At 39.3% G+C, this 26,350-nt stretch overlaps 1 protein-coding gene across 1 annotated transcript in view; it reads left to right on the top strand.

The window, feature by feature from the left end:
- L3MBTL3 (L3MBTL histone methyl-lysine binding protein 3) overlaps nt 1–26,019 on the top strand; it is a 66,553-nt gene extending 40,534 nt beyond the window's left edge. The window contains exons 14-21 of the mRNA XM_063125718.1: nt 737–851; nt 1,462–1,564; nt 11,460–11,609; nt 14,777–14,914; nt 20,002–20,093; nt 21,581–21,750; nt 23,302–23,364; nt 25,526–26,019. Coding sequence (XP_062981788.1) covers nt 737–851; nt 1,462–1,564; nt 11,460–11,609; nt 14,777–14,914; nt 20,002–20,093; nt 21,581–21,750; nt 23,302–23,364; nt 25,526–25,669 — 975 coding nt within the window. The 3' untranslated portion in view covers nt 25,670–26,019. The remainder of the gene's footprint in view (nt 1–736; nt 852–1,461; nt 1,565–11,459; nt 11,610–14,776; nt 14,915–20,001; nt 20,094–21,580; nt 21,751–23,301; nt 23,365–25,525) is intronic.
- Nucleotides 26,020–26,350: the final 331 nt, after the last annotated feature.

Below are 26,350 nucleotides of genomic sequence, written 5' to 3'. Positions count from 1 at the left end.
TTTGGCTGATTTGGTCTGGATATACTGTTTATGTTTGTGAATTGTTTTGATTGCATATTACTCTCATTACTAATGGGGTCCTAGTTCAATGTATTGACTGGTTTAATATGTACAAATTTGAATAACAATTAGTTTACTGGTTTAACTTTATTCCTTTGGTGGTCGCCTGTTGTGGTTCTTTTTGTTCATATTAACTCCACCATTGCCTTGCGTTTATTTGAATGTAGAGACACCTACATAATATATAACATATGAAACCAAATGCACCTCATATGTGGCAGCCCATCAAGGGTTCAATTAGTGTCCTTTTTTCTTTTTTTTTGCTGCATGCCTTGGACTGTGACAATAAGATGTGTCAAGCAATTTGGCAGGTCGGTGTATATGGCTGGTCAGCTGTTTTTAATTGGTAGACCACAAGTAAAAGGACCATTCCTATATTCAAGAAGTCCTTAAGCTCATGCATCAAGACCTTAATGAACAAGTTGTCATTAGTATAATTGTGTAATTCTTATATCAGCAGAGTAAATGTAAAAGCTGCAGTAATTAGCATAAATAGGAGCCCGGAAGCTAATTTTGTATCATTTGGCATTTATACTTTCCCTTACATAATACCTGTAATTTAAATAAATGGGTTCTCTAACAATTATGTTTGGTAACAAGAGGCAAGCACTGTTGGAGATTACAGGGACATAGGACTTTGCGTCAGTCTAAAACATGCTATCCTTTTGTGTCCTAGGTCCACTTTGATGGCTGGGATAGTATTTATGATTATTGGAGTGATGCAGATAGCCCTGACATCCATCCTGCAGGCTGGTGTGGGAAAACTGGACATCCTCTTCAGCCCCCGCTTAGTAAGATGCACTCTAAGATAGTAAAAAATTTAAGACAGGATGGGGAAAGTGTGCCATTTGTGTGACGTTTCCTCTTTGTCGACAAAGTGATGTGGCACTTTAGAACCAAGTTGATTACTACTATAATAGTTCACGGAATGAATGCTTGCAGGATCTGTAGAAAACAATGGTTCCTTTTTGAATGTCCTTGCTGACGTGCTTCAGGTGCGTATGTGTGTAGTTGTTCTTTTGCAATAATAGAGGAGTTCAGTTTTCAAGAGCAGAAAGAAATCATGAACGCTCAATAGCCCATGAAACAAATTACATCTAGATTTCTGAATTTCTGCACCACATAACATAAATCAGTAGTAGTTTGAGTGATAGTCACATAAAATTCGTCACAATATGCTAAAGCTCATCAGAATCTGGTTAAGGAAATAATAAATTAGTTGCAGCCAATTATAGAAATCTTCAAGTTGTTGTTTTTTTACCTTGGTAACTTGTATCCTTGGTCTTCAGCATTTAAAAGTACATTACAGGGAAACTGATGTTCACATTCTGTGAGGCATATATCTTCTATTCTTACTAATGTAAAAATAGTTTTGTTTTACCTCTCACAATATGTGTATAGGTCCCTTGGAGTTAGTAGAAGCTCTAGAACAAGGGGGATGTCCTACAGCAGGATGCAAAGGAGTTGGACACATAAAAAGAGCCAGGCATATGGGCCATCACAGGTATGTGTTCTCATTCATTGTTACTTCAATAGCTAAGCACAGATACTGAATTAGAATGCTGCCTGAACGTCATTGCTCTTTGTGAAAAGAGATATGGACTAAGAGGAAGAAAACAACCAAGTATCTACTTATTTAGATTGCCATGGTGGGCATTTTGAAACAAATGTCAACTATTTGCTACTTCATTGATATGTTTAGTTTTAAAACTCAGTTGCATGATATACATCTAGATGGTGTATTTTATTTTCTAACTAGCTCTCCATCAAAGGTTCCTGTGTTTACCCATTTGTGTTGTTGATGAACACAGCAGTACTGTTTCAGCTTTGTATATATGAGTGTGTCTAAGATTTTCTGTTCAATCATCTGTAAGACTGGTGCTGAAACGACAGTGATCTTTTTGCATGTAACACCAATTCATGAATTGTTTAACCCATGAATTAGGGCCTTCCTAGACGAGGCCTTAGCACGCCTTCAGACCCGGTTTCCCTCCTGTGCGTCCACATGACGCACAGGGGAATCCGGCGGCAGGCCGCGCTGAGGCCTGGTCTTACGCGCCATAAGCGAATTCGCTTATGGCGCACCTTTTCCCCAGCTCAGGCCGGGGCTGGGGGAAGTGTAGTGACTTCCGAGGCTTTTTGCGGCTACTCGCTTACTCGCAAGTAGCCGTGAACCTGGCACAGCGCTCATACGAGCGCTGTGCCCATCGGCCTGGGAGGGGAAAGAGAGGGGAGGGGGAAGGATGGCAGGGTGGATGGCAAGGGGGGGCAGGTGAGTTCGCACCGCGCGCCGCCGCTGCCCGAGCAAGCAGGCGAGCGGCGCGATCTCACCCGCCCCCCCCTTGCCACCCACCCTGCCATCCTTCCCCCCCCCCCCGGTAAAACACACACAAAAAAAGGACTTACCAGTCCGCCGTCTTTGGGCCGCACCCGGCCCCTTTAAAAACAAAACAAAAAATGGCGGACGCCGCAGGGATCCGACGTCCCTGCGCGTCCGACGTCTGGAACCCTGGGCGAGGCGCGCTAACGTTAGCACGCCTCGGCCCCGCCTCCCTGCCGGGATAACCCGGCAGGTCTAGCAAAGCCCTTAGTGGGAGGCTGCCCTGGACCAAGCTAGTGTGCTGCTTCCTGCATGCTCACTGCTTTGCAGCCACTTTCAGCAACAGCACAGAAATGCGCCATTCCTGGGTTGTTTCTGGTGAAATACGAACCCAGAACACTGGAACAAACAACCCACAGTTTTAATCCAACAAACTATGGGTTCTGTGTAGGGATATAGTTTAGCCTATATAACTGTTTGCTCCCTTCTCCCCCCAAAAAACTTACTGATTTTTGTGCCGACATGACACATACTAATTACCAACTTGCCCATAGAAAACAAAACATGTTTCCAATTGGTCAGACACTGAATTGCCTTCAGATTTTGTAAATTAGTAATTTTGGTTGATTTATTTGCTAGACTAATTTAGTTCGTTCTTGTCTCTTTATGCATTCTGACTATAAAGATTTTACTGAGGTATATGCAAAGAAGGAAAAATATCAATATATGAATCAGTACATACATAGGCTGCATTTATGACAATATGTGAGTACCAGTTGCTGGGGGACACAAGAAAGAAGCTACTATTATGCACATGTCCTGCTTGCAGGATCTCTAGAGGTATCTGGTTGGTCACTGTGGAATACAATGCTGGACTGGAGGTCTGGTTGAGCACGATTCTTCTTATGCTTTTAATTAAAACAATGCAAAGTTATTTTCCAGTGCATTTCTTTTTTATTTAATTTACTTGTACTTTCAGCCATTACAGATTTAGAATTCAGTTGGAGTTCAATTTCAGCTGTGTTTAAAAACAATAATTTAAATAGCACTCTGGGGTGGGGGGAGATTCCCACCACACCAAAACAACAACACATATCAGGAGCCAAAAAGTTTGCAAAGCTGGGTCTTCCAAATTGTGCCACTACTTTCTACTTGAATTAACAGGGACAATGTAAAATGGGTATAATTATCCATGACAGTCTTCAGTCCGTTGGTTCTTTCATCTCAGTTAGCTGAAACTGCACTTAGCTATGCTTTTGAAAATTTTCATGACAAGGTGCATTTATGTTGTCAGAGTAAATGTCTGAGAGCAGGTAGATTGGTCATTTTCTGATAGCGTATTGCTTCAGCTGGATGAAAACCTTTGGTGATTAATTATGACAGGGTTAAAGTGGGCATCTTTTAAAATGGAAATTTTAATAAGGGCTTCAGGGTCCTGGAGTGGAAGAAAGGTGTTTGGACTTGCATACAAATGAATTTCTCAGTATCTTGTGTTTTTATGCGAGAAATTACATATGGGATATCATACAAAGTGGACTTTCCAACTTTTTTGTAATTTACAAATCCCTATGATGAAACTATAACCATCCTTAGTGACCCATTCCACTACTATTCTGTACTGTGTTTTTTTCACAAGCAAAGGTCAAAAGGCAAAAGTAATTAAATAACATTGGTTGTGCTTACCAGAAGTGGACTGTAGCAAGTACAAGTGCTGAAATATTAAGACAGTATATGAATAAAACAGGAAGCACAATCCATTTGCAATGTCTTTTTTTGTGGTAGAACAATTAAAATTGATAGGAATTTCATGTTGCTATTTTTAATTGGTTAACTGCTGACTTTTGAATAGCATATTTTCTTATATGCTGCTTTTCTTATAGACTACCTAAATTAATCACTTTAGGTTGCAATCCTGTATGTACTTGCCAGGGGTTAAGCACCATTCAATAGGACTTAATTCTGAGTAGACGTTATGGGATTGTGCTCTTAACATGAAAATGCTCAACTCAGACCATAAAGTTTGTCTGCACTGCCAGCATGATATACCTGTAAAGACAACATAAAATGGCTGCTTCCAGGCGAGGCTCTTCTTATACAAACACACTTCTGCATTGACAGGGTATCCAAACAACATCATCTTCCTTTTTCAGGCCTCCTGTGTTTTCCAACTATTTCTTCCATCTTATTTTTCTTATCAGAAAAAAAGAGTGCTATTTATTTATTTGATTTATACCCTGCCTTTCTACCAAAAAAAAAAAAAATGGCACTCAAGGTGTTAGTGTTCTGAGACCTCCACTTAAAAGCACCCATGTTCTGTGATATTTATGTGGTGGTGAAAGTTGGATCACTTCAGAGAAAGTAGCTAAAGGCAGAACTGATGTCAACATCTAGCATCCTTGGGCAGCTGCCAGGGCCCATCACCTGAATGAACCTTGAATGAAAAACATAACCCTTAAAAATATTTTTTTATTGTTTCCCACTCTCATAGTTGCAGAATAGTATGAAAATTTGTGTATAACTTTTATAAAGCTCAGAAGCGCTAGGAAGAAGAACAGTAAAGGGACTATCCCATAGTTGTCATGAACCCTACTTTTTCTTTTTCCAGAAGCGCTGGATGCTGCATGTTATACTATACTGTCACCACAATCTTGTTTGTCGTCGTCTCCGCCCAAAAATAAAAAATTGTGAATATTCATGTTGTTGTTGTTGGGGTATTGGTGCACATGATACAATACTGTCCTAAGAGAATATCTCCTCATATACACCTATATTGTTCTGTTTTCTCTTGGAAACTTTAGTTACTGTGTGACTCAGGGCCTTGTTAGACTTAAGTGAGAATCTGGGGGAGAGGAGCAAGACGCGAGACGCGATGAGCTCTGGAGGAGAGCTGTCGCGGCCGCCATTTTTTAAAATTTTTAAAGTGGCAGGATGCAGGAAAGGTAAGTAGGGGTTGCTGTTTTTTAAATTATCCTTCCCCCGCCCGCCCCCCCCGGCCCCGTTTTCCTTCCCCCGGCCCACATCCGCGATCTCCGATCCCCCGCCCGCCCCGGCCCCTCCCGCCCACCCACCCCGCTCACAATCTCTGATCCCTCGTCCGATGTCCCCCCTGCCCGCAATTCCCCCGATGTCCCCTGGGCTGTGATTCCCCCCGATCTCCCCGGTCTCCGTTTCCCACCCCCCCCCCCATGTCCCCACCGTAGCCCTGATGGCCGCAGTGCTCCCGTGGAGCACTGTGGCCCGTCCGCCGCATTTCCCAGCTACTCGGGAGTAAATCCAGTAGCTGGGAAAAGTGGCGGACCTGGCTACACGCCCGCGGTCCTGGCCTCAGCCTGACCTGAGGCCAGGACTACGGGAAGAACTGCGCTACAAGCGGTTCCCGTTAGTGCAGTGCCAGGGCGGCTCAAGGCCTGGCTGAGGCCAGGATCCCCTGTGCGTCATCTGGACGCACAGGGATGAGCACGGGCCTCGCACCGCGCTAACCCCTGGTCTAGCAAGGCCCTCAATATCTTATTTTTCTCATTGATTCCACAAATGCAGTGTTTCTGTTGTTTTGTATTGCACTGTGAGCTTTATTATGCTCTTAGACTTCCTAGTACTTATTTAAAATTAAAGCATGAAAGCCTTCAAAATCCCTTTTTTTAAAAATGTCAAGTGAATTATTTTTTCAGATATATGTACTAATTTGATAGACATATATCCCATTGTGTTCCTGCGTCACATTCCAATGTAGGGTATAACACGATAATTTTATTATTATTTATAGTTGACTTGTTATACTGAGACCTCAAGGCTGTGTGGCTTGAGAGGATTTACTGACTGATTTAAAACACAGACTTTGATGGTTTGGGGGAGTGTTGCACTATTCTCATAGACTCCCTTCTCTTCCTCCTCGCCCTCGTGTGCCAATTCCCCCTTCAATATCCAAGTTGCTGATAGTTTGTCATGACATTCAAATTGGGCAACTATGGTTAGTCCCAACCTCCAAGCTGTGGTTTTCAAAACTATTCCAAATTATGGTTTGGTGGTTAGTGCTAACTTTAGTTGCTCAGTTCAGGTGTCAAGGAAAACTATGGTTACAGCAGCATGGAAATGGAGGAGGGAATTGGTTTACAAGAATAGAGAGAGGAGCATGCAAGCCTAGTTTTACCTTTCTAAATCATGGTTTGAAGTTTCCAACCAGCCTGCATTGCTCATGTGGAAATGCTTTCTTACTCTACTTTATTTATGTAATGAATTTTAGAAATGGAAACCAGAGGATTTTTTTTCCACTCTGAGAAAAGCACACACAATGTGAAATCTTTCAACATCTTTCTGAAATAGTTTCATTATGTCCATTATAGCAACAATCCTGTTTTAAGCACAGTAAATATAAAGTATTAATTTACAAAGTTTCCCTCCCCAAAACTGAAAACAGCAAGTGTATCTTAAAACTGATGAGTAATTCCACAGTTCATCCCACAATAAAGGTTGTATTCCATTGTTTAGTTATCTTTTTATTTATTTATTTGCTTGCTTACTTTAAGGATTAGGGTTTCCATTTTCATTAACAACATTGAGCATATATGATATAAAGGGGCTGATATGCCCGTTTCCTTTCTTCTTCCAAAATCAATACCTAGGAAGCTTGGAAATGCAAATTGTATTATTAGACTTGGATTAAGTGATCAAATGAACTTTATTAAATTGATCATTTAGTTAAGTGGATCTCCTTGGAAGAAAGGCAGGATAGAAATGTAATCTATTAATTAAATAAGTGTGGGTGTGTATTTGTTCAAAAGCATAGATTAATTTATTGGCTTAAGAAAAAAAAGCTTCATTTATAAGAAACCCTTCTGGCTAATATCCATGAAGATTAGCTGGTCTGTGTCTGATTTAAAGAAATGTTTCTGTGTATGTTTTAGTTCATATGTGTTTGAATAAAATATCATTCCCCTGTAATGCTTTATTTATTATTGGTAATAAATTATTGTCCCTGTACTACTTTGGAACTCAGATTTCTGCTTGTTTTAAAGTAAAGCAATCCAATAAAGAAGAGGTGTAGTAATTGTAGCTATGGCTCCAGTATTGTTCAATACAAGAACTACCATCAATTTCTAAGGAGCTAAATGTCCAGAGTTCAATATCCATATTATATTGTAGTTTCTTTATTTTCTGACAAAGCTGTGGAAAGGAAACTGCTTTCTTCCCTTTTAATTCTTTTATTTACAATATTATTGCTTTTTGTTTTTGGGAGAAATCCAACACTGCGTGAACAGACTTCTGTTTATCAACAGGACTTTCCCCTCCTCTCATCCTCTCTGCAACCTCCACATCAAAATCTGTGTCAGGTAATCCTGTAACCTTCCTGAGCAGATTTTGAAAGTACATAGAGGTCTGCAAGGGGAAGGAAGGATCCCCCCCCAATCCTCTGATGGAAGCTGTCCTGTTGGTGGGAGGAGTTAATTGGATACTACAGTGGCTCTAATGCAAAAAATCATGCAACTCATTCAGTGTGTCAAAGGGGGATTTGGCCTTGGACATCTCAAAAAGCACAAATCCATGCCAAATGAGAGACTCCTTTTGAAAATAGCAAGTAATGTGAAAAGCAGTTTGTGGTGTAAAAGGAAAGGGGGGAAAGTGTCAAAAATCCTCAGATACATCCAAAGAAGATCTTTGGATCCTGGCTTCTATAAAAAGAAAAACTAATCAAAACAGCATTCCATCTTACCCACCTTAACTCACATCTTTTTGTAACTACTACTAAGAAACTAATAACAAAGAAAGAAGGGGGGATGGGCAAGTCAGTATGAAGAAGACCCTGTGCCTGCTTACCCTACCCTGTGCCTGTTGGCATTCTCTTCCCCTCCTTATTGTTTTACTATGATTTTATTAGATTGTAAGCCTATGCGGCAGGGCCTTGCTATTTACTGTTTTACTCTGTACAGCACCATGTACATTGATGGTGCTTTATAAATAAATAAATAAATAATAATAATAATAATAATAATAATAATAATAATAAGACAAAAGAGACAGAAAAGGGCTATAGATGAGAAGTCCGGAACTATTAGAAGTACATGTGCTTCAGTACTAATATAAATCAACAACTCTGGCAAGGAAAATTGTCAATTTCAGTAATATCTCTTCTATTATAAGACACTTTCTAATATTACAACTTCTAATATTGAAATGTTGAACTCTTTGCCACCAAGAAGCTCATTGAAATGATGAAATATCTTATTTGGAAAGCACCTATAAGGATGGGATTTTACCCAGGACGAAACGATTGAATGAAAAGGATATAGATGAAGGGAGTTAAATATCACAAAAGGCTTCTTTGAATGTACAGCTTCTTGGTCAAAATCTTAAAAGGCCTGGTGTTCTGAATTACCCAGCAGAACAAGCTAAAGATTGTATAAAATAGACTGGTATTGCTCTTGCACATTGCCGGAAGAAAAATGTTTTCTTTGCCTGCCATTTCAGGGTAGCTATGCAGATTGCTGCACATTATTTGGGTTACTGCTCTCAAGGAGGTATTAGTGATATTAAAAGCAATCATGTCAAAATGAGTGATAAATGTGAATGGTATGTGGAAAGATAGCTGCAGTCTTGGAAAAAGAAACAGCAGGTACAATGTGTGAAGTTCTTTTTCTTTTATTATACAGAGGCCTTCTTGGAAAAAATAGATTAAATGAAAAGAAAAGAGTAATTCTGTTTCACAGCAGGTGTTTCTGCTTATTGACAAGAAAAAGAGAATCTCTTTAATATACTTTTGTTGAGTCTGGCAGAAGAAGTACAATCTTCATTTTGTGCACTGTATTGATAGTAATTTATCTATGTTACTGTCAAAATTTGAGAGAGTAATTTTAAACAAATTGCATGGCACCTGGGAAGTGCATGAAGTTTGATGCCAATTTCAGTTCCTAATTAAGTTACTTTCATTTTATAACTTTTCTTATGTTCAGAAATGTAACTTCTTTAATTCTCCCCACCCCCACACTTTTTAATGTAAGGTATTGCCTACTTAAGGAAATGTCTGTTTCTAGCAAGGAGCTCTGAAGTCACCCAACTCTGCACCAATAAGATGTCCTGTAAAAGACAGTCCTCTACCAGCAAAGCTGAAGTAGCTCAGTTTAGCAAAAATTGCTTTTGGACTTTGAATCCAGAGTCTAAAGTTTTACTCAGTCCCTTTTAAACTGCTTATTACTTTAGAATAACTACGCCAATAGCCACAACTCTTCCCCTCCAGTTTGGACAATGATTGGAATAAAAAAATTCAGACCATGAGGAGCAGAATCTTTGGATGCCAATTATACCTTAACACTTGAAAATGTTGCAGAAAAGACATGGCAGCCTGGATTACTTGAGAGAAAGGATTAGAGATCTCCTGCATAACATGGGTTAAATCCAGTGTCACGCCAGCAGACATCTGCTGGCATGATGGAACTTTCTCCTTCTTTCCTCCCCCACCAGTCCTTCGCAGGGTTCCAAAATCTGCTCCTGTGGAATTTCTAGTAGATTTTGAGGGGGCATGGGGGGAATTGCCCCCTTCCAGTTCCACTGCTTCTGTCAGCAGAATGACAATGTTGGATACATTGGGAGGGGGGAAAGATAGTAGGCTACTCCAAATAACCTAAACTGAAGGACTATCAGTGAACAGATAAGAAAGATACTTTGGAGTTGTGATGGACAGCTCAATGAAAATGTCATCCCAGTATGCAACTGCTATAAAACAGCAAATTCAATGTTAGGGATAATTAGAAAAGGAATTGAGAATAAAATTGCCAATATCATACTGCCTTTATACAAATCTATGGTGTGACCATACTTGGAATACTGTGTACATAAGGTGTTTTTTTTGTATTTTTTAAAGTATTGTATAACTGGAAAAAGTGCAGAAAGGGGCAACAAAAATGATCAAGGGGCTGGAACATCTCTATGAGGGAAGGTTACAACAGCTGGGATTGTTTTGCTTGGAAAAACAAGGGGAGACATGATAGAGGTATATAAAATTATGCATGGTGTGGAGAATATGGACAGGGAAATAGAACCTGGGGTCATCCCATGAAGTGGAATGGTGGGAGATTTAGGACAGATAAATGAAAGTACTTCTTCACTCAGTGATAGTTAAACTATAGAATTCACTACCACAAGATTTAGTGATGATCACTAATTCGGATGGTTTTAAAAGGCAGTTAAAAAAATACCCGGAGGAAAAGATTATCAATGGCTACTAGTTCTGATAGCTATGTGTTGTCTGCAGTATAGGAGGCAGTAAGAAACAGGGTGGGAGGGTGCTGAGAAACACGGTGGGAGGGTGCTGTTGCACTTGTGTCCTGCTTGTGGGTTCCAGGTCAACAGCTGGTTGGCCACTGTATGAACAAAATGCTAATCTAGATAAATCCTTGGTCTGATCCAGCATGGCTATTATGTTCTTCTGAATTGCAGGTTGCCCACATTAGTGGGATAATGCCCATTGTGCTGTGGTTCTTGCACTGATGATTATAATTACTTTTCCTTCCTATTGTAAATAGATGGGAGCAGCAAAACCCTATAAAATACAGGAGTTCTGCTAAATGCATTTCTCTTGGCAGATTGTAAACCAAGGGGGGATATCAAATTGAAATGGGTTGCTGCTATATCTACTTGTTCACCTCACCCAAAAGACAAACAAAAAGTCAACTATCATTCATAGTGTGCTTTCAGAGCATTATTTATAGTTGGTAGTAGGAATTCCATTCATTTATGATCATCAGGAAAAAAGCCCTGAGGGTTAAATGTGAAGTTTGGCATTAGTTATTTATGCCACTAAACAAAGAATATAGTTCTCCTAGCACTGGAACTAAATTTAATTCTTATAACAATAATTTCTACCACAAATTAATTTTCCACATCAGTAAGTTTCCATGATAAGAAATATTAAGTGTTGTGCACTCCGATTTAGATGGTACTGTTCTAAAGTAGGAATACCTCAAGGCGTTTTTACTTGTATTTTATAATGAATTCAGTCAACCTTCAGGCAAGTTGTAATCCATTGGGTGTTTGGGTCAACTAGGAAGTATTTTCAGTGTGTAATCTCTTATCTTTTTCAATTTTTCAGCGTTGTCAGCTGCCCATATTCTGAGATAAATCTGAACAAAGAGCATATCCTTTCAGACCGTTTAAGTGGAGAGATGCCTCTGAATAATCCACCTACGCATTGGAACAGAAAGCCAGAAGTAAATGAAAGATCAGTCTCTCCTGTAATCAAGTAATTATGAACTAATAGAATTATAGCTGTACTTTATTATACAGCTCATTGTGCCTTCAAGGCTCAGAAGAGATGTTTATTCTGCGTACTGTTGATTACGGGTATTTTGGTAACTCGTGAGCCTGTGATTTATTGATTTTTAAATGTGTGTTTTCCTTTGAAAGTGCAGTCCATCATTCTGTCCTACTGAGTATGCTTATTTGCAAGCTTTGTCGAATCATTTGGAGCTACCAATCCAGAGAGCTACTTTAGGTTTATTCACCAAAGGCCGTACGGACATGTCCAGTGGAATTTCCCCCTACTTTGAGCAGCTTATGCCCATGCTATATCAGAAAATGATTTTGACTTTCCCTACAGGTCAAAAGGTTTCCCATATGTAGTATGGGGGAATTGCTATTTGAGAGATAGGTCTTAGGTAGACCTACCTGATAATCCAGGATGGAGGAGGGAAGATCTCATGTAGTGATTAACACAAGATTCCTCTTCCTTTTACACGTGAGGCGTGACGACCTCAGGAAGACAGGCGTCACGCCCACCATTTTTTTTAAAAGGAGAAGCAGTGCACGAATGCTCATGCGTTTAAGGTAGGTCCTTTTTTAAAATTTAACTTAATTTCTCCTCTCCACTCACCCTACCCCAGATGGGCACAGCGCTCCTGAGGAGCGCTGTGCCCCATGCGCAGTTCCCTCGTGTGGAGTTGGGTCAAACCATGGCAATGGGCCACACGTTCCGCGGTCTCAGGCTCAGCCCAAGACCGTGGAAAAAGCAGGCCCAAAGTGGAGGGCTCTATCCATGGGCAAGAGAGGGATGATCCCTCCCTGATCCCAGGATCCCCTGTGTGTCATGTGGACGCACAGGGATGATCCCGAGGTTCACCCCATGATAAAGCCTGGTCTAGCTAAGGCCAAAGAGATCCAAAGCTCTCCTGGGTGATGGAATAAGTTGCATAGTTCTTTGAATCCTGACCGATATAAATGTAATCCCTTGATGGAACTGATTCTGATTGTCTACATGCTTGATTTTTTTAATATAATCCATTGTTTGGAATGCTTTAGTTCTAAAAATATAATTACCCTTTTTTGTGTTAACCAACAATCTTCCCTCAAGCAAAGCTGCTGAAGCCTGAGGAATGGGTTTTAAAATGTAATTTTGGGGGTGGGGGAATGCTGGAGGGGAAATTAAATTATTGAAAATTAGTTTTGCATGAAAAGCTAGCCACATATATTATTAACGTGTACACCAGACAGCGGAGAAAACAGATATCTTCAAATATTTTGTTGTATACAAGGAGGATTCCTTTAACTAGATTTTTTGGAATAGTTGTAAGCATCTTACATTTACATTTAGTCTCTAATGCTTGGCTTCCTATAGAACCCAGTAGCAATCATATTTTCATTTCAGAGATTTTCTGTTTCAATCATTGAGGTCACATATACCCTACTTAACTGTTGTGGTTTCTTCAAAGAACCAGGGAGTTTTAATTTGGGGATGGTGCTCAGATTTTTGTATTACAGATCCCCAACTTCTTAACAGAAGTTCAGTTACCAAGTTCCCTTGATTGGGGAAGCACAACAATTAAATGTGTTTGAAAGTTGTACAGTTATAAATGTGCAGGTTCTAAATGTTTGTTGATACAATGTGAGCAGAGCTTTACATAGGGTGTCCATATGAAAAGGAGGTCAGGGCTCCTGTATCTTTAACAGTTGTGTAGAAAAGAGAATTTCAGCTGGTGTCATTTATATGCATGCAGCACCTGGTGAAATTCCCTCTTCGTTAAAGCTGCAGAAGTCCTGCCCTGTTTTGTATCTGGTCGCTCTGGTATAGCTACTGCAGCTTTAACTGTTGTGAGGAAGAGAAGATTTCACCAGGTGCTGAATGCATTCAAATGACATCTGCTGAAATTCCCTTTTCTACACAACTGTTAAAGATACAGGAGCCCTGTCCTCCTTTTCATATGGTCACCATATATCTGGTAAGAGTTTACTATTTCCAGTTGAGCAACCCCCATGCTGTTTCTGCCTGGGTTGGCTTCTGATGCTAGATAGCAAAGCACCATTATTATGTGTAGACTGGGCTTAAGCAAGAATAGCAGGGGGTTGGACTCGATGGCCTTGTAGGCCCCTTCCAACTCTGCTATTCTATGATTCTATGATTCTATGATTTATTTTTTGCCATTGTATTTCAGAGGTGGACTAGAAATCCAACTAAATAATTGTATAAATTAGCATTGTACAGATAGAACATTTATATAATTTATATAATTTGTATGTGTAGATTGTATAACATTAATAATACAGAGCCAGCAATAAATCATAATAAGATTTCATAAATGTAATACCTTATTTTGCGTAATGATCAGAAACATATCTCTGAAAAAAACATTTCACTCTTATATAGTTATTTGGCAACAGTTTACACAATTAGGCCACAATAGTCTTTCTTTCTCTAAATTCCTCGTTGAAACTGAAGATACTGGCCTCCTGAAGATATTGGCCCAGTTCAGATGATCAAACAACCCGCCGTGGCTTATTTATGTAAGCCCTGGTGGGCTGCAATGCATGCAGGTGGCAATTTGTAATATTCAAGACACAACTGCAGCTTGTCATATCATCCAAACCTGGCGTGTGGGGGTTTCTTTTAGGGTTATGTGTGGGTTGTTTTATCCCCTGCACAATCCACCTCCACTGGATTCACATGACACAACAAGCTGCAGTCACAGAAGAGTTTTTCCTTTCTGCTTAGGGAAAAAACCTTCTTTGACCACAGCTCTACTTCTGTGAATGGAAGCTTCTTCCAGTTATGAACCAAAAAGGAAGGATCCAAACTATCCTGTGTTGTTAGAAATAGTATTGAAATTATGTATATGCTCACCAGGGGTCTGATTTTGCTCTAATTGAAAAAAGAAATATAGCTACTGGTCAGCATCTTGAGTCTAGAGATAATAAATTCCAAAAAGATATTGCCAGATTTATGCTAATTGTGTGGAGTAGTATTTTCTAAAAAGGTATCAGCTTCAATTGTAAAATGATGTTAATAGCAAGCTGGAAACATTATACACCTTATTTTCTTGTTCTTTGGAGTTCTGTTTGATATTAACTCTTCAGTTCAGGGATTAGTTTTTACCTAAATGCAGGCTTTTGAAAGCTTGTTCTTTCATTTTTAAACAGTAATAGAAAATGTTCAAGCCCCAGTCACACTGGCCTAAAATCTTCAGTTCACCTTCATTCATCAAAGCAGGAAGACACAGATGTGAAACTTCTTTGCAAAAAGCCGCTAATGTGTGATGTCAAAGAAAAGAACTACAGGTATCTTTCAGATATGTTTAAACTAAGGAGTACTCTGGCTCTAATCCTCATAATCCTGGTGCTAGTAATTGCTTCCCTCTTTTGTTCAGGCTTCTTAATTGTTAAATATACAGTATCACATAAATGATGCACTCTGTTAATCCCTTAGCTAAATTCCTGGAGGATTCATGCAAATGTGTTGTAGTGCTTACAAATGAGGATGGTTTTGGTCAGTTCTGCATATCTAAGTGATGGGGACATTACCAGAAGTTTGGGGATTAGAAATGCTTGCCTGTGTTTGGCAAATAAGTACCTAAATAAACGATGTTTAAATAGAACCATACCTGCCCGCCTCGCTCTGTGAAATGTCCCCCCCCCCCCCGATTTAGAGGGAAAGTACCCTTTTTTATGCTAATTGCTTTGTGGAGGTGGGGGATTTCATGGAGATGGAAGGTTTAACCTCCCTCTTCCATGTGCTGCAGTCTTAATACCAAATGCACCCCCCCCACAGTGGTTTCGATAAAACACAAAAGTAATGTGATTACTAATAACGTCATTAATATGGTATGTAGTTAAGGCCCTAGCTTGGTGAATATGATTCTGTAAGGTGGATAGGGTCCATGCATAGAAGCTGGCTGCCACTTGCAGATCTTTTCTTTTGGACAGAAAAATGGCATTTTCCTGAGGGTGGTTCTTGAACACCAGGTCAAGCATGTGCTTTTCCTGCCCTGATAACACTGATCTGTGGTTTAGTAGAAAGGAAACCCTTCACCTCTCCCCCCACTCTACCCGCCCCCATCCAAGTGATCAACATGATCAAACTTCACAAGGGCATCTCTGGCACTAATAATCAGGGCACGAGTTAAAAACTGTTCAAATGTGAGCACAAGCCTCTGACTCGTGTCTTGTTTAATGCTGAATTTTGTGAAGTCAAGATACACTTGCCTGGGAACAGTTCACTTGTCAATAGTTGAGTACTTCTGTTGAACAAAGGGAATTGAAGGTAGTTAGTCAGGTTACAAGCCACATTGCTGCCTTGTGTGTGGTTGCTATAGAAACTAGAATGTTGCAACTGACACCAACCCTGTAAAGCATTACAATAAGAATGTATTAATGTGTGACATGTTTTTGATTATTATTTTTTTAACATTATATTGGAAGTAAGCCCATGATTAGCAGGAGTGAATGACAATAATCAAACTATTGAACCAAATCTAACCTATGCAACATATGCTGTGCCTTTCGTAAAGCTTATACAGATCGTTTTTATAGAGCTGGTACAAAGTTTATACTGCCCACCTGAGTGATTTCCAGAAATGTTACCATGTGTTTGCTCCCTTATTTCTTTCTATTTTCTATTCAGCTTACTGTGTAATCAGTATAACTATCAGAATTTAACATCTTTGTCTTCAGGATTACATTTCTGAATGTGTTTAGCAAGTGATAACTTCCTTCTAATACAATACAGCTGTTCATTAATTTGTATTTGAATTTGTTTAGTGGTCATGCCATTGTATAACAAATTATGTGAATGCATATCTTGTTGTACCACAGTTAAAAGAAACTAACTACTGTAGTCACAAACTTTTTATGAACCAAGGAAAAGCTTATGAACAGGTTCATTATATTTGTCCATTCCTGAAATATTTTATGGAATTGGCACAGACCTTACAACAACCACAATGTCGATTTCCAGAAATACTACCGACAAGTATTGAAAGTCATGATTCACCTATTGCAGTAACCTAATTCCAACATATACCAAAAGACACAATGGCCAAAGCTTCTCACACATATAAATCAGATTAACGTAGTCCTCTTTTCATGGAGCTCTCATTTTCAGTATTTAGAGATACATGAGTTTTAATTTCCTTTTTAAGAGAAGTGTTCTGTAGTATTGCTTTTATCCATAGAAATGCCTCTACCTTTTTTTCTGGTTTTAATTTTTAAAAACTGTTTTTATTTAAAAAAAGAAAAGAAAAAGAAAATAGTGGTGCGCTATGCCATCAAATGAGGAGAGGAAATATCTGCCAAGAACCTTGTTTTGGTGGATATTGTCTTGCCACAATACAGTGGGATTCCCTAAATGTAACACATTCTTAACACCCCTATTATTAAGCGATGATAACAACACACTGTCTGGGAAAGTTAATTACATGCAGCTGATATTTCACAATTGTGCTTGGATTATTGAAGTTTCTTATTTAATTAAGGAGCAATTTCATCTCTTGAAACCTAAATCAAATTATTTCCCTATAACTGTAATGTCTAAAAGCTTATTTTTCATTATTAGCATCTCCCTACAAAGGAGAACAAAATAACTAGAAACAGCCCTGATTATTAATGGACTTGTGTGTATCAATGGCAAGAGCTATTACAGCAAACTCTTAATTTAATTTTCATACTTCATTATAAAGTTACAGTTTCTTGATCACTTTTATTCTTCCCCTGGATAAGCTTTATTTTCTGTTTGTTTTCCATGGGCACAGTGCTTTTAATATAATTTTCTCTATTGCACCTACCTCTTTACCTCCAGACTACTTTCATCAACATACCTATGTGATGTGTTTCTGCCTTTTTTTAAAAATTGTAATTATGCTGTGTATTCCAAAAATACATCAAGACTTAACACAGTCCAGCACAGGTGTCCCCAACCTTCAAGACACCCACAGTGCTTTCCACTCCCTGCCCCCTTCAGATGGTTTCCGTGGGTTCAAATCTGTGGATTGGTTTTGGAGTTCCTCTGCTTCTACTCAGTTACTTGGGTGAATGACTTGTGTTTTGACTAGCCAGCCCCCCACAGTAATTTTTCAAATTCCCAACACAATCTGACATTAAAGCCCATTCCATTGGTTTCAATGGGTTTTAGTTGTGACTAATTTTTGCAGGATTATATCTCCTTGTCTTCAGTAGTTAGGGCTGGGGCTTTTCACAGCCTACATTTTGGTCACCTTCACACGCATGCTCAGGAGCATGTGTGCTGCTTCCCTGTAGCGTGATCCCATGCCACTAGGGAGTGTGCATGAATTGCTGTTCAGTTTTACATCACCTTCATAATAAATTAACATGGTGAGTTAATTCCTTCACTACATTCTGAGTAGCAATGAATTAAATAATGACGGTGGATGTGGCAGCACATTTCCACAGATAAAATGGAGTCAAAGATTATTGATGGTTCCAATTTTTAAAAACTGTGTTATGTTTTGTCCAGGCCTTGTTAGTTATTTTCTCTTGCTGTCTTCATTGCTTCATGTTCCAGGATATATTTTTCTCCATTTCTGTGTTAAAATAGCAGCATGTTGCTATGTGACAATTGGATTTGCACTCAGTAAATACTCATAAACCTGGCTTCCATTCCTGTTACTTTCTTTAAAATGTACCTACATGCTCAAGCTACTACTGATATTAGAACACTGTCATTCTGTGTTTCAACATAGAGCAATCCAGCAATTAAACCATGATTAAATATTTCTGTATTATTTGTTAAAACATAGAATTGTTTTGAAAGTTTGCCCCCTCCTATAAATCTTGTGTTTTTCTTCTTTTCTTAATAGCAGGTGCAAAGGAAAATATATCTAATAAGTTTTACATAACTGTTTTAGGTTATAAAGCATCTACTGTCAAATATACTGATAAAACAGTGTTGAAATGATGGAAACTGATAAGTAACAAGTAGTTCATGTGATAAAACATATGTTTCTATTTCCACGCTTCACAAGTGGCATATGTGCTTGTGCAATAACTATCACTTAAAAATCTAGGTGATGCACTTCTGTGCACTCTAGCAGAAGCATTATTTATTATTTTAGTCCTTCCCTTCCTTCAAGGACCTAAGGCAATGTATATCACACCCTCCCTCTGTTTTAGGCTCACAACAATCCTGTAAAATAGGCTAAGAGAGAGTGACCTGACCTCAGGTTCCTGAGTGGGGGTTTAAAGCTAAGTTTCCAGACACTCTTAACAACACTGACTATCCAGGCACATGAATGCATTTCTCTGGCTTTTAACAAATAATGTCATTCTCTCAGATGTACAGCCTAATCCTATGCATGTTTAGTTGGAAGTAAGTCCTACAGAGTTTAGTGGGGTTTACTCCCATGTAAGTGAGCATAGGCTTGCTGCCTTAGGGCAACCTTCCCCTACCTGGTGACCTCCAGATGTGTTGGACAACAATTCCCAGCATGCTGGAATTTGTAGTCTGACATGTCTTGAGGGTGCCAGGTTGGCTTAGAGATGCTCCTTTTAAAACAGGTTCAACCCTTTGCTTTTTGGACGATCTTCCTGCAGATTTCCCCCTCCATTACATAAGCCACTTTAGGCTATCCCATTTAGGGTGCTACGATATAATTAGTGGAGTGCCAGGTCTTTGGTCAGATGTATTTTGGATCTGACTTCAGTTCCTTATAGTGCACATCCTTTCTGGTAGCTTCTCAGTAACAGGAAGGAATACAGGATGGAACAGGATTGAAAGATAGTGATTTGAAGAAGATATTTCTGAAATTAATAATGTCCAAGTGGTGCATGGTTTTGTTGAGTTTGTTCTTCAAGTGAGATTGATGAAGAGCCTTGTTATCATAGTTTGACACCAACTGCAGTAAGGCTGGTTGTCCTGTCATTGAGATGGAAGGGGCTATTTCCATCTCTCTCAGTACATTTCCGTAGTTAATGTGAAGGACACAGAGTTCCCGATGGAGTTGTTTTCCTTTCAGCTTGTTGTTTTACAGCTTTGTCTTGCTGTGGGCATTTATATGGGGCTCTTTAGGAAGCAGTGAAAGTATTGTCAGGGAATCATGGGACTGATAGCAGACAAGAAAGGTTTGATGTACTCATTGTCCTGGTTCACACAATCACCAAGGGTTAAACAAGCCAACAACAGGCTATGGGTTATTTGACTGTTGTTTCCCTCTCCAATAAGCTATGTCAACCAAGATTGGATGACATGACAAGACATACCAGGGGGAGTAATTAGGCAAATTGCATGCCAGCATAGACCAAGGATTAAACAAGCCATGGTGGCTTGTTTAACCCTCTGTGATTGTGCGAACCAGCTTATTATCAACTTGAAGATTCAGTGTTTTAATTAAAGGTGAAAGCCTTGTATTCTGTAGGGGATGCCAAACATTCAAGGAACTTGCTAAGAAAGATGGGTGTGAAGGAAGGAAGATGGAAAGTGAAGAGTCATCTCTAAATGAAACCAAAGGTAGTTACTTCATCTTACCTTTGGCAATGTACAGGGTTTTTTTTTAAATGCCACTAATAAATCCTTTAAACTGACATGTATGGAGCTATTGGAACTCTGAGCCACGTTGTACTACAATCATAGGATTTTTCTCTATTATATTGGTCCTTGGGCATGGTCTGAGGGCACATGATGCAGCTACCTTGCTGAAACTAGGAGTCTGGTTAGCACCTGGGAACATCGGTCAGTACACAGGAAGCCTATGTATGCTGCTTTGAGCTCCATGATGGAAGAAAGTCAGGATATAAATATACTAGAAATAAATAACATTATATACAGAAGAGAGTTGTTTAGTCTGGAAAAATAGGGGGAGGGCAGCCTCTAGTCCGGAAACTTCAATTAGTTCAAAATATGGCAGCCAGATTGGTCACCAGTACACCTAGGGGTGCCCATATTACACCAACTTGAAAATCCCTTCACTGGCTGCCAATTAGTTTCTGGGTGAAGTATAAAGTGTTGGCTATTACCTTTAAAGCCCTACATGGTTTGGGTCCAGGTTACCTGCAGGATCGCCTTCTCCCGTACAATCCGCCCTGCACACTCAGGTCCTCTGGGAAGAATTTACTTCAGTCAGCGAAAACTAGGCTGACAACCATTACCCAGAGGTCCTTCTCTTCTGCTGCTCCCAGACTGGAAAGGCCTGCTGGGAGAGATTCGCCAACTTAACAGTCTTTCTGAATTAAAAAAAAAAAAACCCTATAAAGACTGATCTCTTCCAGCGGGCCTACCCAGTCGAATTTTAAGATGTCTGGCTGTTATTTTATGTATTAGTTTTATATACTTTTAATCATTTTTCTGTATTTTATAGTATTTTTGTATTTGATGTTGTTCCCCGCCTCGATCCAGAGGGAGAGGCGGGTAAGAAATAAATTATTATGATTGTTATGATTATTTAAAAGGATTTTAAAGGTCAAGCAATGATGTGTACGGAGGATGGCTTGCTTGGTGAATAGTTGTGAACTGCAAGAAGGTGCTCAGGCCCAGTTGCAGGGGAATAGGGGACGAGCAATCGTGGGCGGTAATGGTACTGACAGAGGGATTTTAACCAGTTTTTGTGGGGAGGGGGGAATGGCACACTAGAGTTGATGGTAAGGAATTCAGTTTCACAGCTTGGAGTTGAAAAACTGCAAAAACCACAGCTATAGGCACATTGCAAATTGCAGACAGAAAAACAACAACAACATGCGTGCATAAGAACAATAGAATTCTGTACATTTATTTCCCCCCCCCCATAAATAAGCAAACAAACAGATAGAATAGCTAATTCTGGGGGAAATGTAATTTTGTATCTTGTACAGAAGAGATTTGGAGTTATTACAGACTTCCCTCTTCCCTGTTTTTGTCAGAATACTTTTTGGTAACTATAAATTAAATTGAAAATATATTGGCTTTATAAGTCACCATTAATTCAGCATGAGCTTTAATACTGGTTTGTATTTTGTTTGCAGACACCAAAGAATCTAATAACAGAAGTTCGCATGCTCATCCAGTCATTTTGGGCTTGTCTTCCAAGCTGACGATTCCAGGCTTTCCATTACGGTGGGAACAGCAGAGTAAGCTCCTTCCTACTGTGGCTGGAATCCCCGCTAGTAAAGTTTCCAAGTGGAGCACCGATGAGGTGGGTGTTACAATTTTTGCTGAAGTAAACTAAACTAGACTTCACATGATAATCTGCCTTTTTTGGATATAGCTTCAATAGTCTGGAGCACAAATATATAGTGGTGATAGTCTTGTTCATTGCATATATAGTGGTGATAGATTTTTTATTAATTTAGTATTGTCTGCTTTTATGTTATTTTGTTGTGTCTGTTTAAGAGTGTTCTTCAAACAGAAAGGTAGAGTAATAATAAATAATATCTGTTTTAGCTTTATGTATAGCCTAACAGAAACTTTACTGTCTTTATCGGGTTTACTCTCTCCACTTAGAGGTAATTTGCTTCGAAGACAAACCCTTTTTCCTGGGCAGAGGAGCCGGTGACTCAAGCCTAGCGATAGGGTGAAAATTTGCCAGGACCTGTGCAGACAGCAGATACCCCTGTGCCTGGCTCTCCTGGGCCCCGATGGACACGCTGGGAGGATTTTCACCCTATTGCACTTGCAGGAAAAAGAGGGTGCAGGTCCGGGCGGAACTCACTTCCACTCTGACCTGTGCGTGCTCTTTGTCCTTTTCCTCCCGTTCTGGTAATGGCGTCTGCCATTACTGCAGTGGGGGGAAAATACACAATTTCCTCAGCCTTGGGGAAATTGCGCTTCTCCCCCTCCCACTGATAGGGGTCTTAAAGGCCCTATTAACATTCTTCAGCAGAATGTCTGGAAAGGTGTGCATGCATAGGCAGTCCATGTGATTGCTTTCCTGGTGATCTATTTTCAGAAATCTTATTCAACATGCTGCGGAAAGAAAGCACAATCTGCCGCCCCACTCCATGCATTTAGCCTATGCATAAGGGAATCCCTAAACAGGGGTTGGGAATTGTTTTAAATGGTATGCCATGGCTGACAGGGGCAATACAGTATAGCACTGAAGCCACAAATGCATGTGTGATCGTGGCTTCTCTTCCATCAATGGAAAACTTACATTTTAGTTACCATTTAACTGATTTTACTTACCATTTAACTGATTCTGCAGACTGCAAACCAGTAGGTCTGACTTCAGTGCCAGGAGAAGTAAATTGATAAAAACTATAATCAAACTCAACTAGACAGAGACACAAGTGAAATAAAAAAAAGGCTGAATGCTGTTTAAAAAGCACATTATCTTGTCTGTTTTTGTAAATTATGTATTACAAATCGAGTATTGTAATATATGTTACAAATACAGTGAAGTTCTCCTGAGCCAGGCTCAGAAAATAACTTTAGGAGCTCATTAAAGTTCTCTGTGTGTGCGTTTGCCTTTAGAGACAGTTTGAAATATTAAGTTGGAATAGAATGCAGTGGAGGAGAATCCCATTACCTTGAATTGAGCTGGAATAAACATGTCAATCCAAGTAGAGCTTTAGAGAGCTTGCTCATTTCAAGGTACAATACTATTGCCATCTTCTGTTGTAGATAACCATTTATTTATCTGCTTCATACCATTCTGAGCTAGAATAACTGAGCTAGATGGATCACTGGATTTGCTTAATAAAGTTGTCATGCTTTTGTATTAAATATTGTTAAAATTGGCTGGCAGGTCTCGGAGTTCATACGGAGTTTGCCAGGCTGCGAGGAACATGGCAAGATGTTCAAAGATGAAGTGAGTATAACCAAACAAATGTTTGATGATCAAGACTCAATATTTTCATGGATGAAGGTACTCTCATGGTTATCTTTGGCATACAGAAGATACTGCAATGCTCAATAGAATTTTTTTGCATTAAAATAAATCTTGGTCTTAGGTTTATTCTTCAAGACATTCACCTAGCATGGGTTTCCACCAAAGTCAATTACCCTTCATTTTCAGTGAGACACGATTGAATTTTGGTCACCTTGAAATTGAAGTGGAACTGGATTGCCCTTTCTCCAACCCTGCAAACAAACATCATGGGAAGCTGCCTTATACTGAGTCTAGCTGACTATTGTCGACACTGACTGGCAAAGAAGTGGCTCAATGACCACATGCTGAGGAATCTTCTTTTAAACGTTATAGGATAAAGAACCCCTATGTACCAGTCCTGGAAACAGATGGAGGCAATACGTTTTAAAAGGAGCCATTGGAAAAGAGAAGATAGAGTGTACTTCATTTATCTTGACCTGAGATACAAAATGCTATTTTCAAATTATGACCAAAAAAAGGGAATGTTGCTTCAGATTTGACAATGCTTATTATTAGTTAGAGGAATTCTGTATTCAAATTATGGTATAGAAAAAGCTAGCATTCCTCTAACTAAAGCATGGTCTAATTGGGAATTTCTAAAGTCTTTTATTCTAAATTATGGAGTATAAGGTTGATTTTTGCTTCAGTCAAAAATGTCTGGCAAGTTCAGATTTCAGGTCTCAGGGCATAGTCCAAAGGCACCTGAGGCAGCCACCTTGCTGAAGGTATGTAGGTATTGGTCTGGTCAGTGCTTGGAGGGGAGACCACCTGGGAAGCACATGTAGCCACTTTGAGTTCCATGATGGATGAAAGGTGGGATAGAAATGTAATAAATAAATAAGTTATGAACTGGAGCCACTCTTCAAATAGTGTAATGGTTCAAAGAGTGGAGTTATTCCTAGAACCAAGGGCTCTTGGCCAAGACTTGACTCAAAATAATGTTAACGTCCCCTTGGATTATTTTATGAAGGATTAAATAAACTGAAAACATTCTTTACTGCTTGCATGAGATGAAAAAAGTGAGAGCTGAGCTAATGTTGACTTGGTTTGCATGTAACATCAACCCATGGGTTCTCAGGGCCCCATGCAAGGGAGTGCACTGCCTCCCACCTGTTTGCTGCTCCCACTTTGCATTCAGTTTAACAAACAACCCAGGAACAGCCTATTCCTGGATTGTTTGCTATGATGTTCGAATGAGGGTAAAACAACTCAGAATTTTAATTCATGGTTTGTTACTAGGTTAAAACTCTGGGTTGTTTCTTTTCAACAAGCCAGAGTGCCAGGTTCCTGGATTGTTTGTTAAATCAGGCAGGATCTATACTACTGCTTTAAAATGGTTTATAATGGTTATAATGGTAGTGACAACTGTTGGGGCCCAGGACATGCTCTATATACAGTTTTCAAAATGTTTTCAAAGTGTCCTATCCTGCTTGGTGTAGATCTGGCCTTGGATATGAAGCGAAAACGTCGAGCAGGCAGGAGGCTCTGCACTCACTTGCACACAGTCTTATGGTTGGTTGGTTCCATGTGAACCAGGTTACTGTGTTTGTCTTGATGCTACTATGGCACAAGTCAGTATAGAAAGAGCATTTAAGAGGCTGAAACTTATTCTGTGTATAGACCAGAGTTTCTGCACTTCCTAACACCTCAGAATTACAGTGGATGGCAGTTCCAAATGATCCACAGCTTTAGATTGTGTGTGGGAATTCACTAGGAAGAGGAGCCTATTATGAACACAAACTCTTAACTATTCAACACATTCTGTGAATTGGCATTTTAGCTTTGTCAAATTCTTTTTACTGTCTCTTAGGAAATTTAAGAGTGGGCTGAATCTAACTTCCAAGTAGCCATGTTAAAACAAAATCCATATAACTGGGAATTGGCACTTAGTCATTCCACCTATGATGACTCTGAAAAGATAGGTGTGACAAGAACAACTTTGATATTATGCTTCTGGAACTTAACCTGAATTTTTTAAGATGCAAACTGTTCTAGCTTGTAGTTTGGGCCCATCGTAAGTTATTATTATATAGTTTAGAATTTGTATAAAATGCTCAGAGTTATTAACAATGGGATTTTTTGTTGCGTTTTTCATTTTAAGCAAATTGACGGTGAAGCTTTCCTGCTAATGACCCAAGCAGATATAGTGAAAATAATGAGCATTAAACTGGGACCAGCCCTAAAAATCTTCAACTCGATCCTAATGTTCAAGGCTGCTGACAAGAGCTCTCACAATGAACTCTGATGGAGAAGTGACTACAGGACAGGCCTCTGTACTGCAGCTCATGTTTTATTCAAAGCACAAAGATGCAGAAGGAAGAACTCTCCAAGGAGAAGAAATCAGAATGGGTGAAATGCTGATATTCTCCAAGAGCCAAGGCAATTGAACACTTCTGGGAAGTGATTAAGATTTGTAGCAAGGTATTTTTAAAACGGCATAGGTACTTAACATTTACCATGCTGATGGCTCTAATTTTTCCCACAACTAGCCATCCTTAATTTGATTGGAAAACCATTAACTAAGTTAAAATAATTGAAATTATGGAAATATTATGCTTTTCTAAGGAGTCACAAAGTGTGTACTTCATGAATTTGTCTATTCAACTTAATGAATTTTACCATTTTCTTAACAAGTTGTTTACACAATTAAAAACGAGTGAGCTACAGTTAGTTAATGGAGACTGTTAACTCTTTAATTTTGCACTGCAGTTTAACTGAAAAACTTTGGTATGGACTTTGAGTCTAATTAATCATATAAGAAGTATTGCTGGAGATCAATGCTGTTTTTTTATTTTTGCATGATTGAAAAATGTTTAATGAATACTTCCACCAGCATATTTAGTATGAAGTTATTAAAATAAGGGGGGGAACCAAAAATCAAGTTCAACATCTATGTAATAATTATTTTATGTTGCATTATAGTGCT

Source organism: Elgaria multicarinata, chromosome 4, assembly GCF_023053635.1.
Source record: "Elgaria multicarinata webbii isolate HBS135686 ecotype San Diego chromosome 4, rElgMul1.1.pri, whole genome shotgun sequence".
NCBI lineage: Eukaryota > Metazoa > Chordata > Lepidosauria > Squamata > Anguidae > Elgaria > Elgaria multicarinata.
The sequence above is the reverse complement of the archived record's forward strand: the minus strand, read 5'-3'. Positions and strand labels throughout refer to the sequence as shown.